The sequence below is a fragment of the Pseudopodoces humilis genome, chromosome 9 (genome assembly GCF_049639895.1).
Source record: "Pseudopodoces humilis isolate 2021_Gansu_Grassland_sample_001 chromosome 9, ASM4963989v1, whole genome shotgun sequence".
NCBI classification, from domain to species: domain Eukaryota; kingdom Metazoa; phylum Chordata; class Aves; order Passeriformes; family Paridae; genus Pseudopodoces; species Pseudopodoces humilis.
The window spans coordinates 13670139-13696642 of NC_142208.1; the positions used below are offsets into that span (position 1 = coordinate 13670139).

General features: G+C 35.7%; 1 protein-coding gene across 23 annotated transcripts in view; it reads left to right on the forward strand.

The window, feature by feature from the left end:
• Positions 1 to 26504, forward strand: part of KCNMA1 (potassium calcium-activated channel subfamily M alpha 1) — a 438076-nt gene that overhangs the window by 291559 nt on the left and 120013 nt on the right. For all 23 annotated transcript variants that reach the window (XM_088059361.1, XM_088059362.1, XM_088059363.1 and 20 more), the window contains 7 exons: positions 5051 to 5161; positions 6992 to 7097; positions 8486 to 8568; positions 10716 to 10785; positions 12428 to 12583; positions 20788 to 20897; positions 23287 to 23355. In XM_088059361.1, coding sequence (XP_087915487.1) covers positions 5051 to 5161; positions 6992 to 7097; positions 8486 to 8568; positions 10716 to 10785; positions 12428 to 12583; positions 20788 to 20897; positions 23287 to 23355 — 705 coding nt within the window. The remainder of the gene's footprint in view (positions 1 to 5050; positions 5162 to 6991; positions 7098 to 8485; positions 8569 to 10715; positions 10786 to 12427; positions 12584 to 20787; positions 20898 to 23286; positions 23356 to 26504) is intronic.

A 26504-nucleotide genomic window follows, 5' to 3' on the forward strand; every position in this document is an offset into this window, starting at 1 on the left:
TGGAAGAAATAAATCCCTGTGCTTTCATTTCATTATTGCTGGTATGGAGGTGTGCATCAAAGAAAGAATATTAACATTTAACTTGGTTTATAGAGAAACATTGTAGAATTCCTTAGATCATGGTCATTAAAATGCAAGATAAATTCATTTAGCTGTAGCTGAGCAAAGTTTAGATAAACAAAGCAGGCCAGAGTGAGTCCTGTAGAATAGCATGTCGTTGCAAACAGACTTGGATGAAAGCTCTAATGGGCAGTTTAAACAAAGAAGTGTGCTATTTATCCTGGATTAAAGGAGCTGAAATGCACTCTTGTATTGGTCACAAAGCGACTTAATATTTGCATCAGAGAAAATTTCAAATGCCTGACGTTAACAATTTCCTATTTGTGTTAATCTGATGTAGGATCCAGTAGGGTTCCACTGATCTGTACTGTGCACCATATACTGAATAGAGCTTTTTGAGTGCTTCTTGGTATTCCCTAATCCCTTTTTCTTTATTCATGATTTAAGAGAGACTCCAAAGGCATGGAACATGGTGGAAAGAACAGATATTTTCTGTCAGAATTGAGCACAGCAGCTGTACAAGTACACTCTGGTTCCTAAATAGCTGACAGTTGAAGCTATCAGGTCCAATTTACAGAAATTAAAGGAACCTGAGATATGTTTTCACATACTGCAATTACATATCCTCTGACAGTATGGCCATATGCTTGTATACTTTTAATACTGATACGTATTCTAGTGTCTCCAACACTTATTAGAACTGCAGCACTTTTGAGATTTTTAATCCTTCAGGAATAAAGAGAATAATAAAAATCTACTTTTGAACAAAGAGTTGTAGGAGAAAAAGTGTTAAACTTGCTTGACAATCAATTTTCCTTTAATGTTTTCTGCTTGTCTCCTTTTTACTAGAAGATTTATAGAGCCTGATGGGAGAATCAGATTGAGAAATTAGCTTCCAGTTTAATTATATTTTTTTTTTTTTGCTTTACACATTGGCTACATAAGAGATCCTTAGAGGACCATCATCCTTGGGCTCAAGTCATCTGTGAAATAAGGGAAACACTTCAAAATGTGGCTGCACAGCACTTACTACTCGAACAGAGTTAATCTGAGAGGGGAGTTTAAATTGAAATAAGAGAGAGACACAGAAGCACGCACATGGAGTTCTGAGCTGAAGTATCAGAATCCTGAGTAATGTTTGGTAAATCACAAAAAGCACAAGCATCTAGAAACATACTGTAAACTGGTATGTTTAAGAACGCATATCACTAATAGGTAAACAAGCAGACCACATATACTGTCTTTGTTGACATTTTTTGACTTTTTTGAATAAGAAAACATGGCTGACATCCATAATTTCTTTGAGCAAAACCTGTGAGACTTTACAAGCTGCTGTCTGCTTCAACCACAGCAGCCTGCTATTGGTATATAAAGTGTTTAGATGGTCAGTAGAGGAAGGAATGATCAGAATGCTAGGCAGAAATACCACAAAAAGATCTGAGAATATGTATTTGATATGAATATCATAATTTTATAGAGGCATCTAGATCAATATACACCACACTTCCTTTAGTTACTTGACAAGTGAACACCAAGTATTCAACTGAATACTGAACAGAATTTTGTATTTATTATTTTTGATTTATTAGGACAGACCAGTTGGAGTGAATTTTTTCAGGTTCTTTATACTTGTTCCAATAAAATGGATAATTCTTGCAAAATAAACAGGCAAAAGATTTGTGTATTGTGTTCTCTGAAAGAAGAACCATGAAAAGATCCTTTTTATAGAATCCCATTCACAGTGGATCTGTTTTCATTTACAGTGCTATTTACATGGTTCAAGTGTATGTTCTCAATTATCTCATGCCAGAAATCTAGATGTTTTAACTTTTGCTCATTTCAGTGCTTTCCTTACTGAAACAATTTGTCTTTTAGTAGCTTTGGATTTTTTATCGACATTTTTGTTTACTTTATAAGAAGCTGGAGTATTATTAGTAAATGGATCATTATGTCAATACTAGAGTGGAAAAAAATAGGTACTGTAGAGAATTTCAATTATATAGAATCACAGTTGAAACCAACTGTGTACATCTGTGCCAATTCTTCATATTTGAAATATTTTCATATTTTTTTGTATTTCTCAAATTGATTTTGAGAATGCTAAATATATATAGGAGAGAATGGATTAGTCCATCTTTGTTGATATGACTCCTGATAAGCTTTTGATTCCTTGTGAAGGGTTTTTTTTACAGCATCACAATCATGTAATATAGATTCCCACTGGTATATTAAACCAATTTCTCATCTGATATGTGTACCAATGACAACTACTACTTAACATAAACCTTAGTCCTTCTAATTACCTATCAGTGATAAAAATGTCTAAATTCTTCAATCATGTTTTTCGGTATGGCAAGGGACTTTATAGATTTTGCTTTTAAAGCATTAATAAATAAATAAGTAAATAATTGTAATAATAATGTATTAGTTCTGAAGTTTTTCATAAAGAAAAGCTTAATGCAAAAGTTAGATTTTTCTGTTGACCAAATGAATTTAATTCAGTGTCTTTCTACTAACCAACTCCAGTATGTTGGCTTTACTTTCTCAGTGCATGGAAAAAAAAGGATGTTTAAAAAAAAATTAAAAAGCAAATACAATGGTTACTGAATCAAACAGAGGAAGTTATAAATCTTCAAATCGTATGCAGGACAGATTGGAACATTATAAGCTCTTCATGTTTTCTTGAATAATATACCTAATAACTCACTATGGGCAAGTAGGAAATCTGTTTTCAAATTCTTTTACTTCTAAGCAAAAATATAATTTATGTTAAAGGGAGATTTTCCTGGTGGGAGTTTTCTTCCAAAAATGGATGCAAGTATCTTTTCAGAAAATACTCTTTGAAAACTAGGAGGTTTTGTTGAAGTCACTGTTCAGGACACTGCCTTGCACTGTAAAAGAGTAGCAAGGAAGAGAAGAATAGATTGTGTCCAACTCCAAAAATGAGAGTATAAAATGAAACCACAGTGCAGATGCCTTTTAACACTCCAAAAAACACTTAGTCCTGATACCCAAATGCAAGAGTTTTTGGAAGCCAAATGTTTTATTTTCCCTGGAGCTGATTGCTGTGGGTCCATACTCTCAGTGAGAGTCATAACAGGAATGTCCCAACTGCATCTGCTTTTAGCAGGAGCTTTTTGCAGCAAATAGCCTCTGGAGGGATCTCAGAACATGAATTACCTTGTAATATTTTGGTATTCTGATAATTTCTTCTGCAATACAATATTTTGGGTTGCACAGCCATACTTTTAAAATGTGGACTCTAATTAATGACAGAAAAGAACCCATATTAAGTGAAATCAGCCAGGGAGGTAATCAGTTTTCTCCATAGGAATGCAGTGTAGCAGAAGAGCTTTCAGGAAGAGACCCATCTAAAGCTAACAACACTGGATCAGTACAAAGGACTTCCCCTAAAATCAGGACTTATTTCTGCTATCAAAATCAATGCATAAGGTATCCAGATGGAAAGTTCAATTTCTTAATTAGTAATAGATGTAGACATTTGAAGAAAGTAATAGCTATAGTTTAAAATTGGTCATCTTAGAAAATGTGCACAGACAAAATTAGAAATACAAATTATTATTTTCAGCTTCTATTTATCATTTCCCTGGGACTTGGTGGGTTTTTGGTGCTAGATGGTTTTATAGTCAGGAAAAGTGTTGTATACCACCAGACAGAAATAAGTTCCCTATAAGTTAGTGTAATGTAATGTACCAAACAATCTGTTCAGACTTTACATCAAGTAAACTCTTAAGGTTTTAAATATCTCTTCAGAATCTGAAGCTTTCTGAGGTTTTCCATTGCTGTTTTATGTATAACAGTGGACTAAGTCATACATGTACACCTCTGGCAACCCAGGCACGTGGCCATCAGGGAAACAGGGGATCCTGCTGGTGGGAGCAGTGGAGGCATGGCTCTCCCCAGCCTGCTGCAAACTCTGCCAGGTTGCAAAGCTCCCAGAGGAAACTCCGCAAAACCCCTCGCCCCAAATAAAAAGGCTGACCTGATGTATTTTATGTCTTGTTTGCTGATACTGTGCTTACCATCTCATAAAACAGGAAAGCTTTGAATTGTGTTTTTGTGTTTTTAAGCGTTTGCAGTTCAAGGACATTTATTGCACCTTTAACTCATGTTTAAAAAGAAAAATAAAGGCAAAGCAGAAACTATGAATAGCAAGTTCAGCAATGAACATTCATATATTGAGTCTTACGTTAAATACAAACCAGCATGGCCAGAATCTCTAAAAAACTTCTATTTCTTGCCTGTTAAATAAAATGAAACAATTTAAATTTAATATTGTTGTTATTTCTAAAATTGCATTTGAGTCCTGGTGATGTCTTTAAGTACTCATGTAGAAGGAGTTATCATATTTCAAAATAAATGTTTAACAGACTGTGCTCTGCCAGAAAAGTGATAATAGTAAACAATGACTTTTTGTTGTAAAGTACTGTCCTTCTAGGATTTATGGTAGGAAAAAGATTTCTTTTTTTGCTGCTTATGGCCTATAATTGGCAAGTTTTGCACTACCTTCCTTGGCATGAAAGTGCTGCTTCAACTATAGAAAAATATTAAATCATTTTAGAGAGATTTGCTGTCATAACCCAAAAATTTAAACAGTAAATCTCATTAGAGGAGTTAAAGATATCGAGAAAGATGTGTGAAATGAAGAAATATGACTTTGAAAGAGACTGGTTAATACAGTGCATAATAATACAGTTAATAAGTGATCCTACTTATTGTTAAATGTGGAATACAACATGGGCAAATGGCTTTACAGGTGAGTGCATGTACATATATATTACATTTGCAGTTGCAGAAAACCTTTTGGAATTGCTATTTTTCTTCTCTGACTTCGTGGAATGGGATCTAGAGAAACATCATGAAGAGACTAATGCTCTTTTTTTCTCAATAAGTTATCATTTCCATCCCTGCTTTCTTGCTTGCTTGTTTTACCTTCTTTGCAAGATTAATTCTGTATTTTCTGTAACAGGCACATAGTTGTCTGTGGTCACATAACACTTGAAAGTGTGTCGAACTTCCTGAAGGACTTCCTGCACAAGGATAGGGACGATGTCAATGTAGAAATCGTCTTTCTGCATAAGTGAGTAATCTTTCAACATTGCTCTTGTCATCTGTTACTAAAACTCATTAAGTTAAGCTGTATCTTCTGGGAAGACAGAATATTTAAAGCTCCATAAAACCATAAACCATAAAATTAATATTTGCATTTATGTTTATTTATGTCTTGAGAGAAGTTTTTTTCCCCTGCATTTTCCATAACCCACTACTAAGTGTATTTGTTACAAGCAGACAGACTTCAAATCCAGTTTTGTTGTCTGTGAGGTACATTGCTAAATGCATAGTTGAAGTGGGGATTGGATTATGAAATAAAAAATATTGAAATGCAAATAAATACATCAGAGTTTTTTTAGTGGTAAATTTTTCTAAGGAAACTACCAAATTGACAACATCAGTAAAACCAATGAAAAGTATATATGTTGTATAAACTTAAGGTATCTGAAAATACCTTTTCACCCTACTGAAATCAAAAACTGAAACCTCACCATACTAGATTTCTCTAGGAAAAAACGCTTATTTCAAATTGCACAGTATTTATAAAATGAAAAATGTAGGTGCAGGATCAGTTTTAATATAACAGATACTTTACAAATCTGTTGATGATAGAAATGAATTTTTTGTCATGGTGATAATCAGTACTGCTCTTTATCATGTTACATACCTACACACACATAGTAGCTTGTATTTTTCTGATGTAGAATTTGGAAAGGTGTCTTAATGAGGCTGGTGTTTCTTGCAGGCTCTACATGATGTGTATGTTAATATAATTTAATAAATAATACAATGCCTAATAGCTATGCCTAGGGGAGGAACTGCTAGAAAAAGCCATGTGGTAGGAGACAGTATCTTTTCTGTTCCGTAATGGCATCTGTTTAGAAGAGTTGCAAGTTATAAATAAATAAATAATATTTTTGCATTCAGCAATGAATTCTGCAATTTTGTCAAGGAAAATGATTAAAAAGTTAAGGAATCATTTGTGATGACTTAACAGTGGAAACTGAGAACTAAGAATCAGCAGCACTTGCCCAATTTTTTCATCTAGTCCTTTCAATTTGAACAAGTGATGATATCTTCAAGGAACTACATCATTTTTTTTGCATTCCCTCTCTATGTAATAACAAGTGACTGTGAGAGGAAATTGGAGATCAGGATTTCCACAGTGAAAATATGTGGTAGGAATCAGGAAACTGCACATTCACATGAAATGAGTTTAGCACTTTGCTGCTTGTTTGTGCCTGTAGCTATTAAATCCCTTCTATTTTAATGAGTGGCACCAGAAAATATATTTACAATGTTGGTCCACGTTATGTAATTGACTGTAATCCATTTAATTTTTCTTTTGTTTCTGGCAAAATGAAATGAGACAGAAAGTCACAGCATCATTATGTTTGTTTTAATTGTAGCTCATACAGGCCACAGGGTCCCTGTCTGCTTTCTTTTCCTGATTTTTAGTGATCTTGCATTGAGCTGTTTTATTCAACACAGTCAGGCATTGTGGGAATGATGGGACATACAGAGGATGGTTTTGGTACTGTGTAATTCCTGGGTAGAATGCTGTGAGAGGATGTTTTCAAATGTTTGCATCCATACTTCTGGATTCACATCCCTTGGAAACGTGCACAGGATGGAAGTGGAGAGTAGCACAAGGTGGGCCAGAAGCACTGCAGACAAAAGGAAGGTAGTGTTTATCTTTTAAGCAAGGCAAGCTGTTTCCACACCACAGAAAAAGAATCAGCAGAAGTCTGGATATCTAAAATGAATAAATGGGTGGGGTTGTAAATGCAGGAAATGGAGCAGTTATGGAAACTAACTTCTCATTTGCTCTTGTGTTTCCTTCCTCTTTCCAATGCAGTATCTCCCCTAACCTTGAGCTGGAAGCTCTTTTTAAACGACACTTCACTCAGGTGGAATTTTATCAGGGTTCAGTCCTTAATCCCCATGACCTGGCAAGAGTGAAGGTAACAGCTCTGTTGTTCTGTTCTCCTGCTATTTGACCTGTTTCTAAGTACTCCTTGCATTATTTAGAAAAAATCCTGCTAAAGCCCTTCATGTAACCCCAAAAGAGTGTTTTTCCATCTCTATTATCTTAAGCAATAAATTATATCTATCCTGGTAAACCCTTTTTACCCATATCTTAGATCTTCAAAGCTGCAGCAACAGTGACTTAAGATACATTGTCTGCCATTCCATTCAACTCTTTATGAATTTTTCATTGGTGTTTCTCAAAAGTGTGTTTTACATTAATGTTTGATATAGCAAGATATTGTCTTACGGTAATTGCTTAAAATGCTGTTATCTTATCAGGACAATTAAAAAATATTTTTTCACCCTCCAAACCCCTTTTGTGTTGTCTAGAATCCTTAAAGAAAAATGTGAGAATTTTGGGAGATAAAATGAGATAGTTTTACTTATTTAGATATTATTTTTTAGACTTTCTAAATAGTAAACTATTTCATTCTCTTAAAGCACGAAGCTTTAAAAAAAAAAGAAAATTTAAAAAAAAGCAAGTTGTCATATACATTGTTAACTTTTTTGTTTCTTTTCTCCGCAATGGAATGTAAATTGGTTACTTAAGCCACGAATATTTTAGTACAGTGTTATTAACACTTTCTGGAGTACTAATCATGTTTTTTGTCCATTTTGACTGCAGAAATTGCTTAAGATTTTTGTAGCCCAATGTGCACTGTTTCAGTTCATCAGAGCATGTTCTAATTATGACCATAAAATTGGTTGTTCTTATTTTGTGTTCTGTATTCCACCCTTCTTTGTGTTGATATTTGGTTGTATACACTGGAAAATACTTTTGTCATCTGCTTTGAGTTCTGTAAAGCTCAGGTTTGTGTGAATCTAGAGGTCCGGTGAATAGATCAGTTTTCCTTCTCTTGCTTTCTATATCTGGTGCTCAGATTCTAAATCAGTTCAGCCACCTTTTCCTGTCTTGAATAGGAAGGCACTTAAATTCCCAAACAAAGCTGCAGGACTTGTGAGAGCACTGTACTGATGTAACAGGAACTTCACATGAATTTAGACGTCCAAATTCCAGTATCTGGTTACAAAAGATTAACATTAGCGCCTTTGTGGTCTAGCTGATACAAAGTAAGAGTCGTCAGTTGAACTGCTGACCTGCTCTGATCATCATAAGCAAATTTCAAGAAATTCTCTGTGTCCACGAGAATGGTCATAATCACTGGCATGAACTCATGTTAGCCTAGAAACGTTTTTGATTAGCAGTATTGAGAACTGACACACTCATGCAGCCAATGCTGGGTTCCCTGATAGTTTATGAGGAAAGAAGAGCTGGAAAGAGACGTTGCTTTATGTGTTTCCTTTTTCTTTGGTGTCTCAGATAGAGTCAGCAGACGCGTGCCTAATCCTTGCCAATAAATACTGCGCTGACCCAGATGCTGAAGATGCCTCCAATATTATGAGGTAAACTCCGCAGTTTTTAATAGCTTTTTGGTTCTTAACTCTGATTAGCTAATTTTATATCTGATCTGTTGCACTGAAAGAACACTGTAGGATTTTGAGTTTTTTTAGAGGACAAATTAAAAGATCCTCCCAAAAGTCCAGAGGTGAGACTACCCTAAATTCCTACCTCAACTGTTTCATCTGTCTTTAGTGTGTCAGAAGAGACGCTTGGAGCACAGGCTTTGGCACTCTTAGTCACTTTGCAGGAGCTAGGGTTTGAGTATTGCTCGGTGAAGGCAGAGAGGAAAGGGAGTGCTGCAACAACGCATGGCGCGCAGTGCGGGGCTGCTGTCAACAATGGGGCAGAAACACCTTCAGCCCTTCCTTCCCTGCTGCTCCTTGGTGGATCTGCTCCTACAAGTAGAGCACTTCTCAGGGGATAGCAAAGCATACAAGGGAGTTGTCTCCTCTCTCCATCCTGCTTGTTTCACACTGGAGACCGATCATTGTTTGTTTTGATTGACAAGGCATTTACGACATTAGGGACGACCAGATCTCCTGCTTCCCTCCTTGTAGTCTCTGAAGGGAGGAGATGGAACAGTCAGTCAGTAGATGGCAGCTAGAGTTACAACAAACCTAAGCCATTCCATTTTTTGTTTTCTTCATGCAATCCTAGTTTTAATGAGACCAATCTTCTTTTAAAAACTAAAATCTCAGTCAGTGATTGATTAAAAGTTCTCTAGAATTGGATTGGCCAGTGTTACAAACAGATTTTACTGGCTTGTCAGATGGTGTGTGCTGTGTATTGAAGGAAGGGGAGAAATAAAAAAATGCTACTAAAATTGCTCTTCTGGAAAAATACCACTGTGTGCAAGAGATGTAGCTATTTGAGAAGGATGCAAGGCTAAAATATACCTAGTTTCATTTTACAAACATGATTTGAGTTGTAATGAAATAAACTTTATTTTGATATTGATTGCATAAATACATTAAAAATATTTCATTCACAGATTGATGCATTCTTAGTAGATTTAATACATTTAATGTAATAAAATGCAAAAATTGTAATGTAAGAGTGGAATTCTCTTATGTTTTCTCACAATTTAAGTTAAAAAATTTAATGTTTAAACAGTTCAGCAAGAAATGGAAAATTAGAAGAACGACTTGTTAAAATAATGCAATTTTTTAAATGTTTGCTGTTCTAGCTTTGATGTGCTTAAAAGCACAAGCCAGACAAGAAGTTTACAATATATGTTCTACAAAACACCAATGTAAACACTTACAACATTCAGTCTTGTGAGACTGATGATTTCATAATAAGTCAGATTTCTTTTCATTGTTTTATCTTCTTTTTCTATCTTTAGTTTTTAAATACAAGAGGTTTTTGGGGTTTTTTTGGCTGTTCATCTCTTTAATTTTGCGCAATGCTTTCTTATAGCACAATATCAGTTCATGCATTTCTCAAATATTTTTCTTTCCAGCCACTTAAAATCTGTACACAGTTGAATGTATCTTGGATTCATTAAGTAATTTAGAATGCAGAAAATGTGAGGATTATGGAAGTAGCCCCATGTTTTATAAATTCAGCATTCAGCTATCAGTTTTTATATTGATCCTTGGATAAATCCATCAAAATTAAGATTAATTTGCATGTGTAACACAAAATCATTATTCAAGGTATTTAGATACGATGAATATCTAGCAGATATAAATAAATAATATATGATGGGACTGAAAGAAATGGATTCTTTCAGGCATTTATCATTCAGAAACTATCAAGTATGCTGATTCAAAGACACGAAGATAATCACTGAGGATGATGTAACAATTCCAACTACGATATTTTCCTAACAGAATGAGTATATGAACAGAGCTGCTAAAACACGTGTCTTTTTCTGCAAACTCCATAAGAGCAAACCATTCAACTGCACATTTCCTGAGGCTTACTGCTTTCTAGTACTAGCCACCAATTCTTACCTCAGTGTGACTGTGTGTAAATATTTCAAAGGTTTGACATCAATCAGTTTGTTTTACAAGCAGATGAATAAAGAGGGTACAGTTTTAATTGTGGGACTTGACAAAACAATAAAATAGAGGTATTTGGATGCATTATCCAAATACCCTATCAGTTAAAAGTTATCTTTATAGGTTTTTCCTTCTCTTTTTAGAGTTATTTCCATAAAGAATTATCATCCGAAGATAAGAATTATCACTCAGATGTTGCAGTACCACAATAAGGTAATGTGATGGCCACTGTTTCTGCTCACAGTATTTTGCTACGTTGCATTCACTCATACATACTTTTTCTAGTTCCTGTAACAGCAAGAATTTTTCTTCAGTTACAAAGTAATTTAATTTTTTTATATATGCAAGGGACTTTATCAAAATCATGACATTTATTAATTGCCTGGGATCTAATTCTCAAAGCTACAGTGTCCCTAGTTGTTATTGACTCCAGATGACCTTTCACCACTTAAATTCTGAAAGTTCTGCTCTTATTGGAGGTTATTATGATTTTTTGATTCTGGCACAACCATGTAGACCTGAAATTGCCAAGTAGTGGGTACAAAATAAATAAATTTAGGTGTTTTCTAATATAAAACATGGCTCTGTTGTGGAATATGATACTAAGAGTATTGTGAAGTTCAAAATTACAAATCCACTTTGGAAAGGAATTTGAAAAAATATTTTGATGGTAAATTTGTGACTTTTATACACAATGAAAGTCAGTTTATTGAATCCTGAGATGAGAAGGTCCATAAACTGCTGACTTACAGGGTTATGAAGGACATATCAGGTAACACAGTACTCATATGTGACCTGCTTCTTTTATTATATTATAATATAATATTTATTATATTAGCTCTGAAAGAATCAACCACTGCCCAGTGTTTGAGAAAAAGCTTGACTGGCTAAACCTTCATTTAATGAAATACACAATAAATCTGGTACCAGGAAGGTTTGATAACAACTCCTTATACCTGTAACCTGTTGCTACAACAAGAGCAACTACTGCTGCTTGTTATGTCCTCTTCCCATATGTGATGGAAGAAGCCTGTCTTTATAGAATCAAAGCAAGGTGTTTGTCTGCTTTAAACAGCCACAGAGGGGAAGTTCTTTTAAATGCTTCAGTTTGTTTGCTATTCCAATGGTTGTGTCTTCAAGAATAGCTTTTATCAAAGAGCTGAACTGTGGAATTAACTTAGGAGGGGAAACAAGGAGGAAAGACTCTGTGCTTCCATGTATCTATGCAAATGTAAAAGTTACGTTAGAGAAAATCCAACAGAGTTAAGCCAATAACTGAACAATATTTATACTTACCTAAGTGATCTGTGTCAATACTTCAGATGTGTCTTGCTCAGTTATTTTCTTCATTCTGTCCTTAGAAATAGCATTCTTAGAAAAAAAAGTTTTGATTTTCACTGTCAAGTACTGTTGATCAAAGTGGAAGAAATGACATGGAAAAGACAGATGTTGTATATGATTTTAAATTATCGTATCCCTTAGAAGGTTTCAGCTTCACATTAGTTGTAACCTAAGTGTATTAGTTTCCTGATGTGTGTTCCTTATCAGTCAGACAGTAGCTCAAAGTGCTGTAAAGGGAACATGCAGAAGGGAAGGAAAGCTTCTCCATATTCTGCTTGCTCAGGTGTGAGGACAGATCTGACAGAGTGCCAGTATGTCTTGAGAAATGTAGGATTTTATCTCTAGTAGGTAAGAGTGGAACATTTCTTAGCATAGAATTAAGCTCTGAAACACCTGAAGTGCTTCTGCCTACTCAGAAAAAGTCAAGTTAAGAGAGAAAGTCATTCACTGCTATCTTCTATTTCTGGTTCTTCACCTGTGGGATATTGTGTTTGTTTGTTTGTTTATTTTCCAGGCCCATCTACTAAATATCCCAAGCTGGAACTGGAAAGAAGGGGATGATGCAATCTGTCTTGCTGAGCTGAAGCTGGGTTTCATAGCCCAGAGCTGCCTGGCACCGGGCCTTTCAACAATGTTAGCCAACCTCTTCTCTATGAGGTCATTCATAAAGGTAATGCCTTATCTCATTAGAACATATTAGTCTGCCATTCAGGTAGTCTGAGACTGGAGTAGAGAACATGACTCAAATGTGAAACAGATAGACATTAACAGATTTTGTAAGACTGAAAAATACCAGCACACACTTCCATGCTAAAGTTTCTTTCTGAAAATTGGGCAATAAGCCAGGTTCTATCAATTTGTGGTTTGTTGTTTTGTTTTTTTTTTTTTTTTTTAAGTTGCTGCTGCTAAAACAAAAATACGATTTATCTAAGTCCCATGTAGCAGCAAAGTGCCAAGAAAAAGGGACTGGTCATTTTGGTCTTTTACATTCAGAGATTAGTTGACCTCCGACTGTGAGTGAATAAGGAGCATGTGTTAGAACTGAGGCCCAAACTTCCCACAACGTCACTCATGTATTTGTTTCTCCTCAGTCTAAGAGCTCTTTTGGACTTAGATTGCAAAATTTTAACCCAATTAGACTTCTGTGGGAGCTGTACTGGTTCACTGGACCAAGGCTTTGATTGCAGCAATCATTGCATCCTTCCTGGTGCATTTCAGGGACACTGAATCCAAACATAAAGGGTGGGCAGTTTCCAGTCTCATGGATGTTATTAATGGGATGGGAAGCACTAGAGTAAAAGGTATGCCATGGTCCACTTCAAGTCCATTGTGCCAGTAAGCTAAAACTAAAAATACCCTCATGTCCTCAGATGACAAAACCAGGACCGTTCTCTTAGAGGGGAATATGTTGGTGCAGGACAGTGAGTCTTTATTTGCTTCTTATAAAGTCCTGGCATTTTTATGAAGGCATCCTTAGAAGACAGCAGGTTCCCATGTGTTAAAAATATTTCATACTATTGCATCAAAAAAGGCCAGTTTTCAATATAGAAACAGGTCTGGGCTCTGCACTTTACCACCTGCAGTTACACTATCTTCATCTTTATTCATGTTCTAAAAAAAAAACCCAACTGAAAGAAGAAAAAAAAAAAAAAAGTTGTTTCACCTCAGCAAACCAGGAATCTGTCTGTGACTCCTCAGTTTATGGCCAATTGGAAATTAATCCTTTCTACCTATATCCCAGAAGAAAACTGTATCTCTTGTGAACATCATTCTCCTTACCAGTCAGTTTGGTCTCTGCCACTCTTGTCTGCTGTGGTGACACTCAGGGGTCTCAAACATTTGTAACAGCCACACTAATGTATGCAAAGTACTGAGGCAGCCTGTTTATGAATGCACTCTAGGAACCAGAGTACCTGTGAAAATTTTGTCCACCTTCTGTCTTTCCAGAATCAGAAGGGGTCGATTTTCTCTTAAGGAGATCCAAATATATGGGTATCCTCAGAAGCCTCGGTCTTAATTCAAGCTGTTTTAATACTGGTTTTAAACAATGACAAAGTGGAGAGATTCACAAAATGATAAAGTGGACAAATGTCTGACTGTGGGGGAACTGTACTAGAAACACACGTGTTTGTGGCCTGGATTTTTATCTAAAAACACTTGAAGTCAAAATATGGATATGTACAGGTACCATGTTTCCAGAAGATAATCTAACCACTTCTGCCATTATCTTAGCCACCTATGTTTTCTTATTTTATAACAAGTCTATAATAGTTCCAGTACAGTTGCAGATTCAATCTCATTGATGAGCAGTTTTAAGCTGAAGGCTCAGCTTTGCAAGGCATTACTCAAATTACATCTGAGTATTTCTCTGTATAATAAGCATAATAAGAATAAGCATAAAAATGGCAATAAATTTGATTTGGAGGAAGCTATCATTGTTAGTTTTGCTCTTGTGTCTGATTAAATATGGTTATAAACAGAGTAATGTGCAGACATACCTTAACTTGTGTGACTTTAAATGACATCTTCACGTGGTATTGGGAGCAAAAGAAGCTGTAAGAGAGTGCATTAAAATTGCAATACTTTGTTAATACTTGTTAAAAATACATTTGCTACATAATTAAGAGTGAATTTTCTAGGCAAGTAAAATGCACATCTTCATTTCCAAAGATCTCTGACTAATTCAAAATCTGAAGCCAAATAAATGTACAAGAATTGAGACAGATTTCTTTATGTGACTCTAGCCCTATTGGTAATAACAAAAGGTTTGTTTATTTAGCTGAAATGATGTTCTTTCTCATGTCTGTCTCACTCTAAAAACTTGAAAAAGAAAACTGAATAGTGTCTGTGAATCAGCAGTGTATCACAGGAGAGCAGCTACATTGATTAGAAATGCTGAAGAGGACTCTCTTGGAGAGAAATAAGTACATTCCCTAAAAGAACTACCCCCTTACATTAAGAACATTCCATTTAAGTACTGTCAGGCCTTCATAAATTCCTTGGGTAAACGTTATTAGTGGGGTCTCTCACCAGTCAGGAGATTGCCAGGAAAATGTACAGAAACTTCTGTATTTTTTAATGAGGACTTGGAATGTGTGTTTGTTCCACCTCCATAGTGTGATTAGAAAGTGATCTAATGTGCCATAAATGTTTGGTCAGTCAAACACAAATGAGCATGATTGATGGTGACATTGCACACATTTAACTCATTATGTGTTACTTTACAGCAAAATTATTTGTGTAAACAGTCTGCTCAGTGTTAGAAGTAAAACAAACTAAGAAACCTCAAAATATTATATTTGTTCCCAATATTTTCCTTTTGGTTTTAGCAATGTAATATCATATGGAATCCTTTATATTCATTTTGGCACCAAGCTGAACAAAAAGGAAATCAGCTCAAAAAGATTAATGTTCTGTAAACAAAGACAGATAGATTGCACCAAACTATATGCTAAGGGAAAAAAAAAAAGCCACAAAACTTTACACCTGCATTTTAATAATACAGTCTTATAATATAGACTGTTACTGTTATATTAAAAAAAGGAATTTGGACCCTTTATTAACTTGCACAGTCTCAGAAAAAGATGGTAATACTGTACTGCACTACAATTTCTGTATTGTTTGAATTAGGAAGTGCATACCACAAGTCTGTCTATATGAAAAACATTGCAAAAAGCAGATACATGTAATTATAGGCAGAGATGATCAAATTTTGTCCCTGTGTACAATCCTGCAAGCCTATCTACAACCTACAAGCCAAGTTGGTGGTGTTGTCTAAATTAATAAAATATGGAATCTAGTACTCAAGTGTAACACAAGTCCACAGCCAAATTAGTTTTGTCTTTATAGGTAAGACAGCCATTGCACCTCATTGCAGATCTGTAAATTACCTAGGGCTGTCTCTGTTATCCTCTAAGCTATTTTGAGAGTGGGAGTGTTTTGTGGGCTTTTGGCAGCTTTTGCTCACACCTACACATATTCAGTACTGGCTTTACATTCCTTTCTAGTCCAGGCTGAAAGAGAGACATAGTAAAGCCACACAGATTTACATAAGTTGGGTGCTTACCTACACTGTTGGAACGCATCAGTTTGTTTGCTATTTATTTTTGACCACCCAGGCAGCCTTGGACTGTTTTAAAGTTTGGAACTGGATTATGAACAGGGAATATCTTGACATGTAGTAGGAGGACTTTAAAAGGACAGTGAGAAGGAAATGCAATGTCTCGATTTATTGTGAGGTTCTTCAGGAAGCTGCATAATAAACTGATTACATGATCCTACTCACAGGACCTAAACCAAATACGAAATGTAGCCTGTTACCAAATGCTTTAATCTTCAAAGATCACGTAAAGATCTTCCTGACTGTAATGTTTTTAAATCATTGATTCTAGGAATTAAAACCTGTTGGTGTTTAAAACTGTTTGCTGTGCATACATGGTATCAGTCCTTGTGATAAGAGTGTATTTGTCTTGGGCTAAAGTCTACCATGGGACTGCATTTTCAGTCAATCATTTGAACAGATCAACACCAGTCTATCCTTGGCCTCATGACTGGATAGAAATCTTGCCCTGTTTTGTATATTTGAAGCTATTGGAAGTAGAGCCTGTATGCCTTTCAGTTCAAATCCATCAAGGCCAGAATCTAAAAAAAAAAAATTAGATGTCATTATATTTCAAGGGTACTCTCTCTGCCTTGACACACTACAAAATTCTACCTTAGTATTAATGAGGAAAAGTGCATAAATCTCATTTTAAACTAGAACTAATCTTAATTAGCATATTTGACATTTTATAAAATATACTCTTTTTATACAAATTTTAAAAATCATCCGTGCATACAAAAAGCTGTGGAAATAGTTGACTGAGATTGTACAGTCTTCATACTACTAAGGTTATTTGTTAGCTTTGATTTCAGCAGACAATGGAACTGAGTAAGGAGGCAGTTGATAATTTATAGTAATTAAGGAAATGCAATGCTAAGACTGTAAATCTAAGACGCTTCACCCTATGATATGACCATAAGAACTGCTTTCAGACAATTGCTTTTCTGTCAGATTTAGATATCCATGTGCAAAGGCATAATAAAACAAGACATTCACTCAAGCAATTTGTGTGGGCTGAAAGGGCGTTATAGGTAAATGCGAGGAAATATTTGAACTATGTTGCTTCCAATGTACACTTCCTTTTCAGCTACCAATCAAGAATATTCGAGGGCTCAAGAATATTGAGTTAGGACAAGGAGTTACGGCTTTAAACTGGCAGAAGGCAGGATTGGGTTGGAGATTAGGATGAAACTGTTTACTTTGAGGGTAGTGAGGCACTGGAACAGGTTGCCCAGAGAAGTCGTGGTTATCTCATACCTGGGAGTGTCCAAGGCCAGTTGGATGGGACTGAGCAATGTGGTCTAGTGGAAGGGATCCCTGCCTACAGTAGGGGGTTGGAATGAGATGGTCTTTGATGTCCTTTCCAACCCAAACCATTCTATGATTATGTTGGTACTTCCTTTTCATTCTCATCTATGTTGTTTGAGACAGAGTTGTAACATTAAACATCCTCAAAGGCTTCGCCCTGTTTTCAGGCTTTCCATGGTGGTGATGAGCTGGTCTTATTCAATGTTAAGGATCAGACTTAATCAATGCTAAGATCATCTGGGTTACACTGCAACTCTAGCATTTGTTCTCTGTCTTGATACTGTGATCTTGGCAGAAGAGATTATATAGCACGATCAGGTTCAGATACACTCAGTCTCTTTCATACGACTATTTATGTCATTACACTGAAAAGCAAATGCTATGAGCAAGATGGATCTTTTGGAGCTACAGAGCTCCTGATAATTACACTGCTGGGTGTAGGGCTAGGTGTATTAAAGGTTTTCATTTTCTTCTGACAATACTAATGGTTGTGCTTACAACATTTTTTCATATCTCTGTCACTATGTCCCACTAGGAATTGATTGTATTATGTAAATATATTTGCTGATAAAAATATTGTATCTATAAATATATATAAAGTATATGTATAAATATCTATAAAATGGAGGAGAGCAGAGGAGTATCATGACTTAAAAAAAGATTCAGATGAAAATTACATTTCTTCTTTTGGATTGCAGTATGTAATTTTCCAGCTATTGTTCATATAGGCTATTGAAGCAGTGGATAATTTGTTTTATGACTACCAGGAGACAGAATTGCAGTGTGACTTATGGGGGAGATAATCATGTGTTTGCAGTACTAGAGAGGAAGAAGGAAGATACAGATTGAAGTTGCTTTGGTAGTACAGCCCATTCTAGATTGGTTCCATCAGTTACCTAAACTTTAAAATACCATCACAAAGGCTTAAAAAAGTCATGAGCATAATTACTCCTAAAGTATTTTTCCTCACAAAAGATACTATCCGTCTCTTTGAAATCATGGGAAAATGTCATGGTTCAGGAGGAAATAAAACAGAAAGATCATCTTTAGTAGAATGTTATAATCATCTTATAATAATATTATATACCATCCCTAATATCCCTAATTCTTTAAATTCTATAACCAACATTTTGTGGTATCCTGACAGATAATAAGTTAGTACCACTAACTGGTATCTATGGAGCTTAATCATTGCTTTGTGAATGATTGTTTTTTTCCAGTCCTTGGTCCTTGACTAAGGGTGAGTATTTAACTGTAGGTCTGATCTGGACTTCCTTCCTCCAAATCAAAACCATCTGCCTAAAGAAAAGAAAGGAAGGGAAGAAAGTAGAAAGGGAGATTTGTAATGTATTTGTATTTTTTTCCCAACCCCAGGTGGTGTCAATCTAAGAAAAAGCCACAAAATAGACCAAAAGTTACAAACATGCCCTTGCTATCATTACTCTTAGTTTTTTACCAAGCCTGCACTTTATCTCTCTTATGTATATAGAGTTGCTGATCAGCAACATTTGCAGGCTTCCTATAAATAAAAGGGTTATAAAAAATGTGATATGGCTTCTCTGTGTGTGGTGGGGAATAACACAATGCAAATCCCTTTTACCATCCCACACGGCCTCTGCATGGTGAAAGAATTTCTATGGAAGAAATTTCTCCTGATTGTTTGCAGCCCACTTGTCAGACTGTATATGATTTGGAACATCTCCATATTGCAATTTATTCTTGCAGTCATTACATCTCCAGAACTAAAGTAACTGATTATTTGGCAGCCTCTCAACAGGAGGAGGGAATAGAAAAACAACAACAAAAAAACCCAGCCAAAAAACCAAAAACAAACAATCAAAAAAAGGGAAAAAACCGAACAAATTAAAAAAAAATCTAAACCCCACAAAAATGCCCAAAGAAAACAAAAACCAAACAAACAAAGAAAAAAAACCTCAAAAAAATATAAGGAAAGAAAATCATTGTAATTTGCATTTTACCAGGTTTCTTAACAAGTTTGCATCTTGTTCTTTAGAGCATTTTTTTGAAAGAGTGCCTTTTGGCTAGCTTAACATGAGAGAAAGATCGATGAATCCCAAATTAATACTCACCCTGTGGGATAAAAATGCAAACTTATCTAAAATACTATATTAAGTCCTGTCAAAACAGCTCTGGAATACTGAAATTTGAAAACTTGAAATTTTTTGTTCCAAGAGAACCATAGAATGACAGAGTACCTTGAGTTTGAAGGGACTGACAAGGATCATTGTGTCCAACTCCTGGCCCTGCACAGGTCATCCCCAAGAGTCCCACCGTGTGCCTGAGAGCATTGTCCAAGCACTGCTCGAGCTCTGTCAGGCTGGTGCTGTCCCCACTGCCCTGGGGAGCTGTTCAGTGCCCAGACACCCTCTGGTGAAGGTGATTTCCTTTCCCTGATATCCCAAGCCTCTCCTGACACAGCTTCAGGCCATCCCCCCGGAGCCTGTTTCTGGGCACTGCAGAGAGCATATCAGTGTCTGCCCCTCTGCTTCCCTCCTGAAGAAGCTGAAACTGAGGTGAGTCTTCTCCAGGCTGAACAGACCAAGTGACCTCAGACGCTCCTCATACAGCTTCTGCTCAAGACCCTTCACCACCTTCATTGTCCTCCCTTGGACACTCTAACAGCTCAATGTCTTTCTCATTTTGTGGTGCTCCAAACTACCCCCAGGACCTGAGTGTGGCTGCCCCAGTGCAGAGAGAACAGGACAGTTCCCTCCCTTGTCCTGCAGCTGGTGATGCCTCCCCAGCCAAGACAGGCTGAGAAAGCTGGGGCTGTTCAGCCTGGAGAAGAGAAGGTTGTGTGGAGACCTCCTAGCAATCTTCCAGTATCTGAAGGGGGCTGCAGGGAGGCCGGAGGGGGATTCTTTGTTATGAACTGTAGTGATAGGACAAGGAGTAAAAACTGAGGTAGGTAAAAACTGAGAGGAAAAATTCAGGCTAGATATTTGGAAGAAATTCTTCACTGTGATAGTAGTTACACACTGGAACAGGTTGCCCAGGTAGTTTGTGGATGCCCCAGGTTGGATAAGGCCTTAAGCAACCTGGTCTAGTGAGAGCTGTCTTTCCCATGGCAGGAAGGGTTCGGACTAGGTGGTCTTTAAGGTTCTTTCTAACCCTTAACATTCTATGATTCTACTATTTTTAAAAAGAGAAAATTGTTTAGCTTACTTCCTCATGCTCTCTAAAACTTCATTCCACTCCATGCTCAGTGTGCCTAACAAGAATTCAGTGTATTATTTTTGCATACGATTCTTGATTTACTGGCTACAGAGATTCTGCTTTTAAGGGATTTTTCAGCATTGTAGAAAATCCCTTAAAAATAAATGATGTTAACTGTGTACTGGCTTACGTGTTAAAATCTGATTTATGTTTAAGCAGTTGTTTGTAAATTTCAAAGAAAGCTGTGATTTTTACTCAGAACTCTGCATCTGTTTCTTTGGTTTTAGATTGAGGAGGATACGTGGCAGAAATACTACCTGGAAGGAGTTGCAAATGAAATGTATACAGAATATCTGTCTAGTGCCTTTGTGGGTTTGTCCTTCCCTGCAGTTTGTGAGTAAGTAGAAATACATTTAATATGCAGAAGCATATCCCTTCTTTCAAGAGAAATCTCATTATTTTGCATGAGACCTTTTCACTCTGCTAGAGTCCAAATGTTGCTACATCCGATGGTGTCTAATAAAATAAACATTAAAGCAATCACTGCATGGAAGTGTCTGGAACATTGTAATGCCTGGTTTCAGGAGAGATTTGTAAATAAGTGATTGTAAATGAAAGCATAAATGGTTTTGGTATGGAGCAAACCCATTAGCAATCTTTTTAAATTCAGTTGTTTACTCACAAGTACTATCTTGTTATTTTTTTAATGATTCTCATTCTTTGAATAGTGGTGGTCAGCATGACCATCTTGGCTTGTGTTCCATTCCAAGGAAACTATTCCTTAATTAACAGACGTCACAGAGTCATATAAGCAGTGTGGCACCTGGAGCTCTGTGGAAGTGGTTGCAAATCACTTGCAACAAGTGCAATATCTCAGAGAAGATATGTCTATTCAGTTCTTAGACAGAAGCACATGGTACATAACCATAGTGTAAGTCATGCCACAGCTTTATTTCTGGAGACTGAAAAATGCTTATATTTATCCTACAATGGGTCTGTGAATGAGAGATTTGCATGCATAAGGTTTGTATAATAAATACTCTGTCCACATAATCAGGTTAGTTTAGCACACTCGTATTTCCTCTTTGGTTGGCATTGCTCTTCATTCCAGCCATACTGAAAGGTCACCACAAGGGAGTGGACAGCTTTTGCTAGGGACTGTGCAAATGCTTAAAAGGAAACTGACCCTACTTGGATGAGCTTGGTGTCAAACTGGTTAACAGAAAAACTTCTGAAGATTCCATTCATAGAGGAGGAAATAGATGAGGAAGTAAAATACATCTCTTATGTGAATGAGGATGAGTATGTTTCTACTCCTCTAACTTCCCCACCTTTCCCAATTTTTACAGGGGCAAAAACATGGCATAACAGTGAGGGGGAAACAAGTGTTAGACAAATATTATCCATTTATAAATTGTCTGGGATGCAGATATGACAGAGCCTAGTCATCAATTTGCTAATAAAGTTAAGGGGTTCTCAATCCATCCTTCCACTGTGTCAGCCACAGTGTTATGAGTTTGCTGAGGGGAAAAGTTTTTCACTATAGGTACAAAAGTTTATGTGGATTTCTTGAAACAGGAAATCTCATCATTCAGAAAAGTATATTATATGAAGAATGAACAGTAGTTTGTGCTGTTAACACTAGCTACAGTTTAGTCTCCAGGCCAAACCATTTTCAAATGTGTCAAGTTTCTATATGAGTTTGCAAGAAGGTGTGACTGAGACTGTACTTGACATAAAGCTGACATTCATTTATCTGTGCTGGTAGAATGGAGATAAAATAATCAATAAAGAAAGGATGCTTACTGAGATTTAGAAACATGTCTAAACTTTGGAGCTCTCCTCAAGTATTTGGTTATCTGAAACATCAGCAAACTCTTAGCTAGTTACAGTGAAACAAAAGGATTTATCTCAAATTTTCCAACACACTAATAGCTCTATTAAAAGCACATTGAAAATTAAAATGTAGTGCTACTTACTAATGAGTTTAGTGCATCGGTATTTTTATTACTGTAAGAAATGACTGCTCAGTTTCCAGAAGAACTGAAGGACAAGGACAGCAAAATGTCCATTGCATTGGTTTGTGAAGGGGAAATTGAGTCAGTGGATAGGCTTAGTGTATTCAGATATCCATGAAATATGCAGACTTTGAGAACAGGTTTTGTAGTGTAGCTTTTTAAATTCATGCAGTCAATGGCATTTTAAAAGTCAGAAATTAAATGAAGTGTTCTGCTTTCTCAGGTTATTTGTCATAAATGCAAGTCTAGGAATGTGATTCTTTTGTAAATAGGCTGCCATACGCCTGGATAACAAAGAGTGTGCAGAGATAGTGAGGGTGGGACATTCAATATTGCTGAAGAATTTAATGTTTTTCACGTCAACACTGGGGTGAAGAATTAGATGGAAACAGAAGTTAATATCAGTCTGCAAGTTCTATTTGTAACTCCACATGTGTGTACTGTGTGAACATATTCCAACCAATATATTTTCAAGATGCAAATGTAGTTCCTAACATTCTGTGCCCTTGGATATTGCTGGATCAAGTGTGGATGATGATGATTGAAGATAAACTAACCAATCTATTTCCCACTAGTGCAGAGCCTTCTAATGTTTAGTAACATAAGGCTAACCTTCACCCAGGTTCTAGGCCTACCATTCTCTACCCCAAATTTTCCTAATGAGGCCAGCATATTTCTGAACTGACACTCGACCTTGTGGTGGGAACTGTCCGTGTGTGATGTTGGCTGTGGAAAGGGACTGACTCCTGGCCTCTTCTCTTCCTGCAGACTGGTGTTTGCGAAACTAAAGCTCTTAATGATAGCCATAGAATACAAGTCGGAAAAGCGCGAAAGCAGGTACGTCCCATGCCGCCGCTTGAAGTTCTCGAATGCACTGTCAAGAATTTTGCTTGCTTTTTTGTTTCAGAATGAACATAGCTATTCTTTTAAACATTTCAGAATGTAATGCCATTGCATTGCAGCATTTCACATAGGACTGAAAGGGACTTATTTCTGCCCTCTTTCTCCCTAAAATTAACCCAAGTCAGAATGTTTAGTAAAACATGCAGTAGTACAAATGTCTTATCTCCAGGAGTGATTTTCCTCGTGGAAAAACTTAAATTTTTTTGTGTTTATAGTGTATCACTTTTAATCAGAGGTCCAGCTTACACTACTGAAAAGTAGAAAACAGATGTGATATCAAAATTCATTATGGCTATGTGTATTCTCAAAATACAAATTTAATTTAAATTAGTTTATTATATGATACAGGATAAACAAATAAAGGGTAAACAGAATATTTAAATTGTATCTGTTGTGACAAAACTTACATGAATAACATCATGAAACTGGAAAAGATTCATTTAGCCTTGAAATTACCAATTGGCTGGCTACTTTAATCAACCAAAAAGAATCATTATTTTTAGTACAAATTCACAGATGGGAAGCGTTTTGTGCATTTTTTATTTTTTTTTTGTGCAAAGTTCATAGAAAACTAATTGAACATTGGAGTCAATCTTCCATCAACTTGTCCATCACTGCTTTAAACAATATTCATTTTTATGTAAGAAAAATGTTATAAATGTTCTCTGCAACATGTGGAAGATAATAAAAATATGACAATACTGACTCGGAGAGGAATTTTATTTTCCTCATTTGAAATTATGTTTTATACTGCTATAGTAAACCTGGAGTGATACATACTAGTTCATCTTCTTTTTGGCCACCTTTTAGTGGCCAAAGACACTTTTGGGGACAATTGCTTCTTCTCACAGGAGAACCAATTCTATCAATTGAACTCATTCTGCAATTTCTGGGGTTTTGAAAGTTTAATACTTAGTATTGACTTTCATAATTTTTCTTTATTAAAAGAAATTATAAAACCTGTGTTAGACATTTGACATGGAAAAAGCAGTGTTACAACTATTTATGAGTATTTCCATGCCCTACAGTTGGTTTTGCTGGATTCTTCCATATGTTATAAAATTAAATGTGTTGTATGTACTGTTGGATATCATTTTTGTTCACACTATGCTGATTAAGAAATTAGGGTTTTTTTACTGTCAGATTTTTTTATGCTGTAGTTAACTCCTTTTGGACTCTTAAAATACTTTTCCATTGAAAGACGTCATTCTGCATTAGCTAATGTAAAGCAAACAATCTATTCTTCTATGAACAATTTAATCTCTTTCTAGAAAAAGGAAAAATATGATAGTAACAGCAGTGGAACAATTTACCAGATTTTGTCTTCAGTATTAAGAAAAATTTGGTTTCTGTTTTTTCTCCTAACAATTATTGGCCAACTTTATATTGCCATTACTTTAGTTGTCATTTACTTACATAAGTGCTAATATTGCAGTCTTTTGCAGTAATAACAGATTGTTCTTGGCTTCTATCATTCTTTGCATTAACTTCAGTGGGAGTTGGATTGAGTTCTTAATCAAAAGGTGATGCAGAGGATCCCACAAAAAGTAACACAGTGTGTTACAATCATATATTTCTTACTTAAAGCCACACAGGTAACAGTTTGAAATAATTATTATAGTATGGAAAAAAAAGACTAAAATTGCTGGAAACAATACTATCAAAGGGATATTAACAGGTGGAACTTTTGAATATGTATGTAACAAGAGGAGGGCATACAAGGTAGATAGACACATTTTTTTATAACTCTGATCGACAGTAATATCTGCTGATTTTATTAACCAGTGATAATTTTATGGTCACTATTTGATCAATCACATAGCTACCTGCAGCGTATCTTTACTGTTCTACTTGTTCCTGTGCTTTTCAACTCAAATATGTTAACTAAATATTTGTGGTTTTCTGATCCTTTATTCAAACCAGAAAGGTAATGCAACAAAACTTCAGTTTCTCACCTCCTAAGTACACTTGCATTTCCATGCATCTTATTAAATGTAAAGGTGGGGAATTAAAATAAAAGTTAGAATAACACAGTTTAGAAGCACAAGCTCTTTTTGAACAATAGACATTTGTCATTTGTCAATTAAGTTTGTTGATGCTGACATTGGCAATATTTTATTCTGCTCATATCTTAATAATTCTTAATAAAGGTGAAGAGACAGCTGACTATGGATATTCTTTTTAAACTTTCAGTCTTTGTGAGAGTGACGAAAAGTAAATACATGCTGATTTATTTTATAATTATACCTTGCATTCATATTTTGTAAAACTATTACAGAAGTTTTATATCATTTAAAATTTAGAGAAACAGTGCTAAATATAACTAAACATTTAGAACATGATGAAGATGGCACCCTTTCATTAAAAGCTAATGCTTCCTGCCATAGCTGAAACAGCTCTTGAAATGGTATTTTCAGAAGCAGGGGAAATTTTCAAAGCATTCTTTCTCTAAAGGATGAGAAGGTCTTACTACCAACTGTTTAATTTTTATTACTAGTCATTATTAAATGTCTATATCATTAAATTATCTATCAGATTGCTTCCTTACACAGGGAGTTTCCTGTTAAGATTAGTTTCATTTGCCTTCATCACTTTGCTCTCAGAATTAAAGCAGTGAATAAGATTAAAGAGTGTGTGCAGCTCTAAACAGTAGTAATGTGAGAGAATTCTAAATGTCCTAATCCCTTCTTTAAATTTTCAACTCAGTCTTAAGGATAAATACTAGTCCCATCTCATTGAATGGCAGACTTTTACTTGACTGTTATTATCTTCATTAGATGTAGAATGACATAAATACTAATTTACCTCTGCATGTTTTTTTTGGCCAGGCAGTCACCTAGATTCTAGTTTTCTAAACCTTTCTGATTTACAGTCAAATTCTGTTAACTCTACTGTAGAAAATTTGAAATCAATAGTAATTTAAAATTATCTAGTAAAATAAGTTCATATTAATGTACATGTTAGTGGCAGCTGAGCTTCCTGCCTACAGATGTTTTTCTTCGTTTTTCCTGACTACTAATAAAGCTGCACAAAACAGAAAGTATGCCTTGATAAGAAGTTTTTGTCAGTTTAGGTAGGTAATT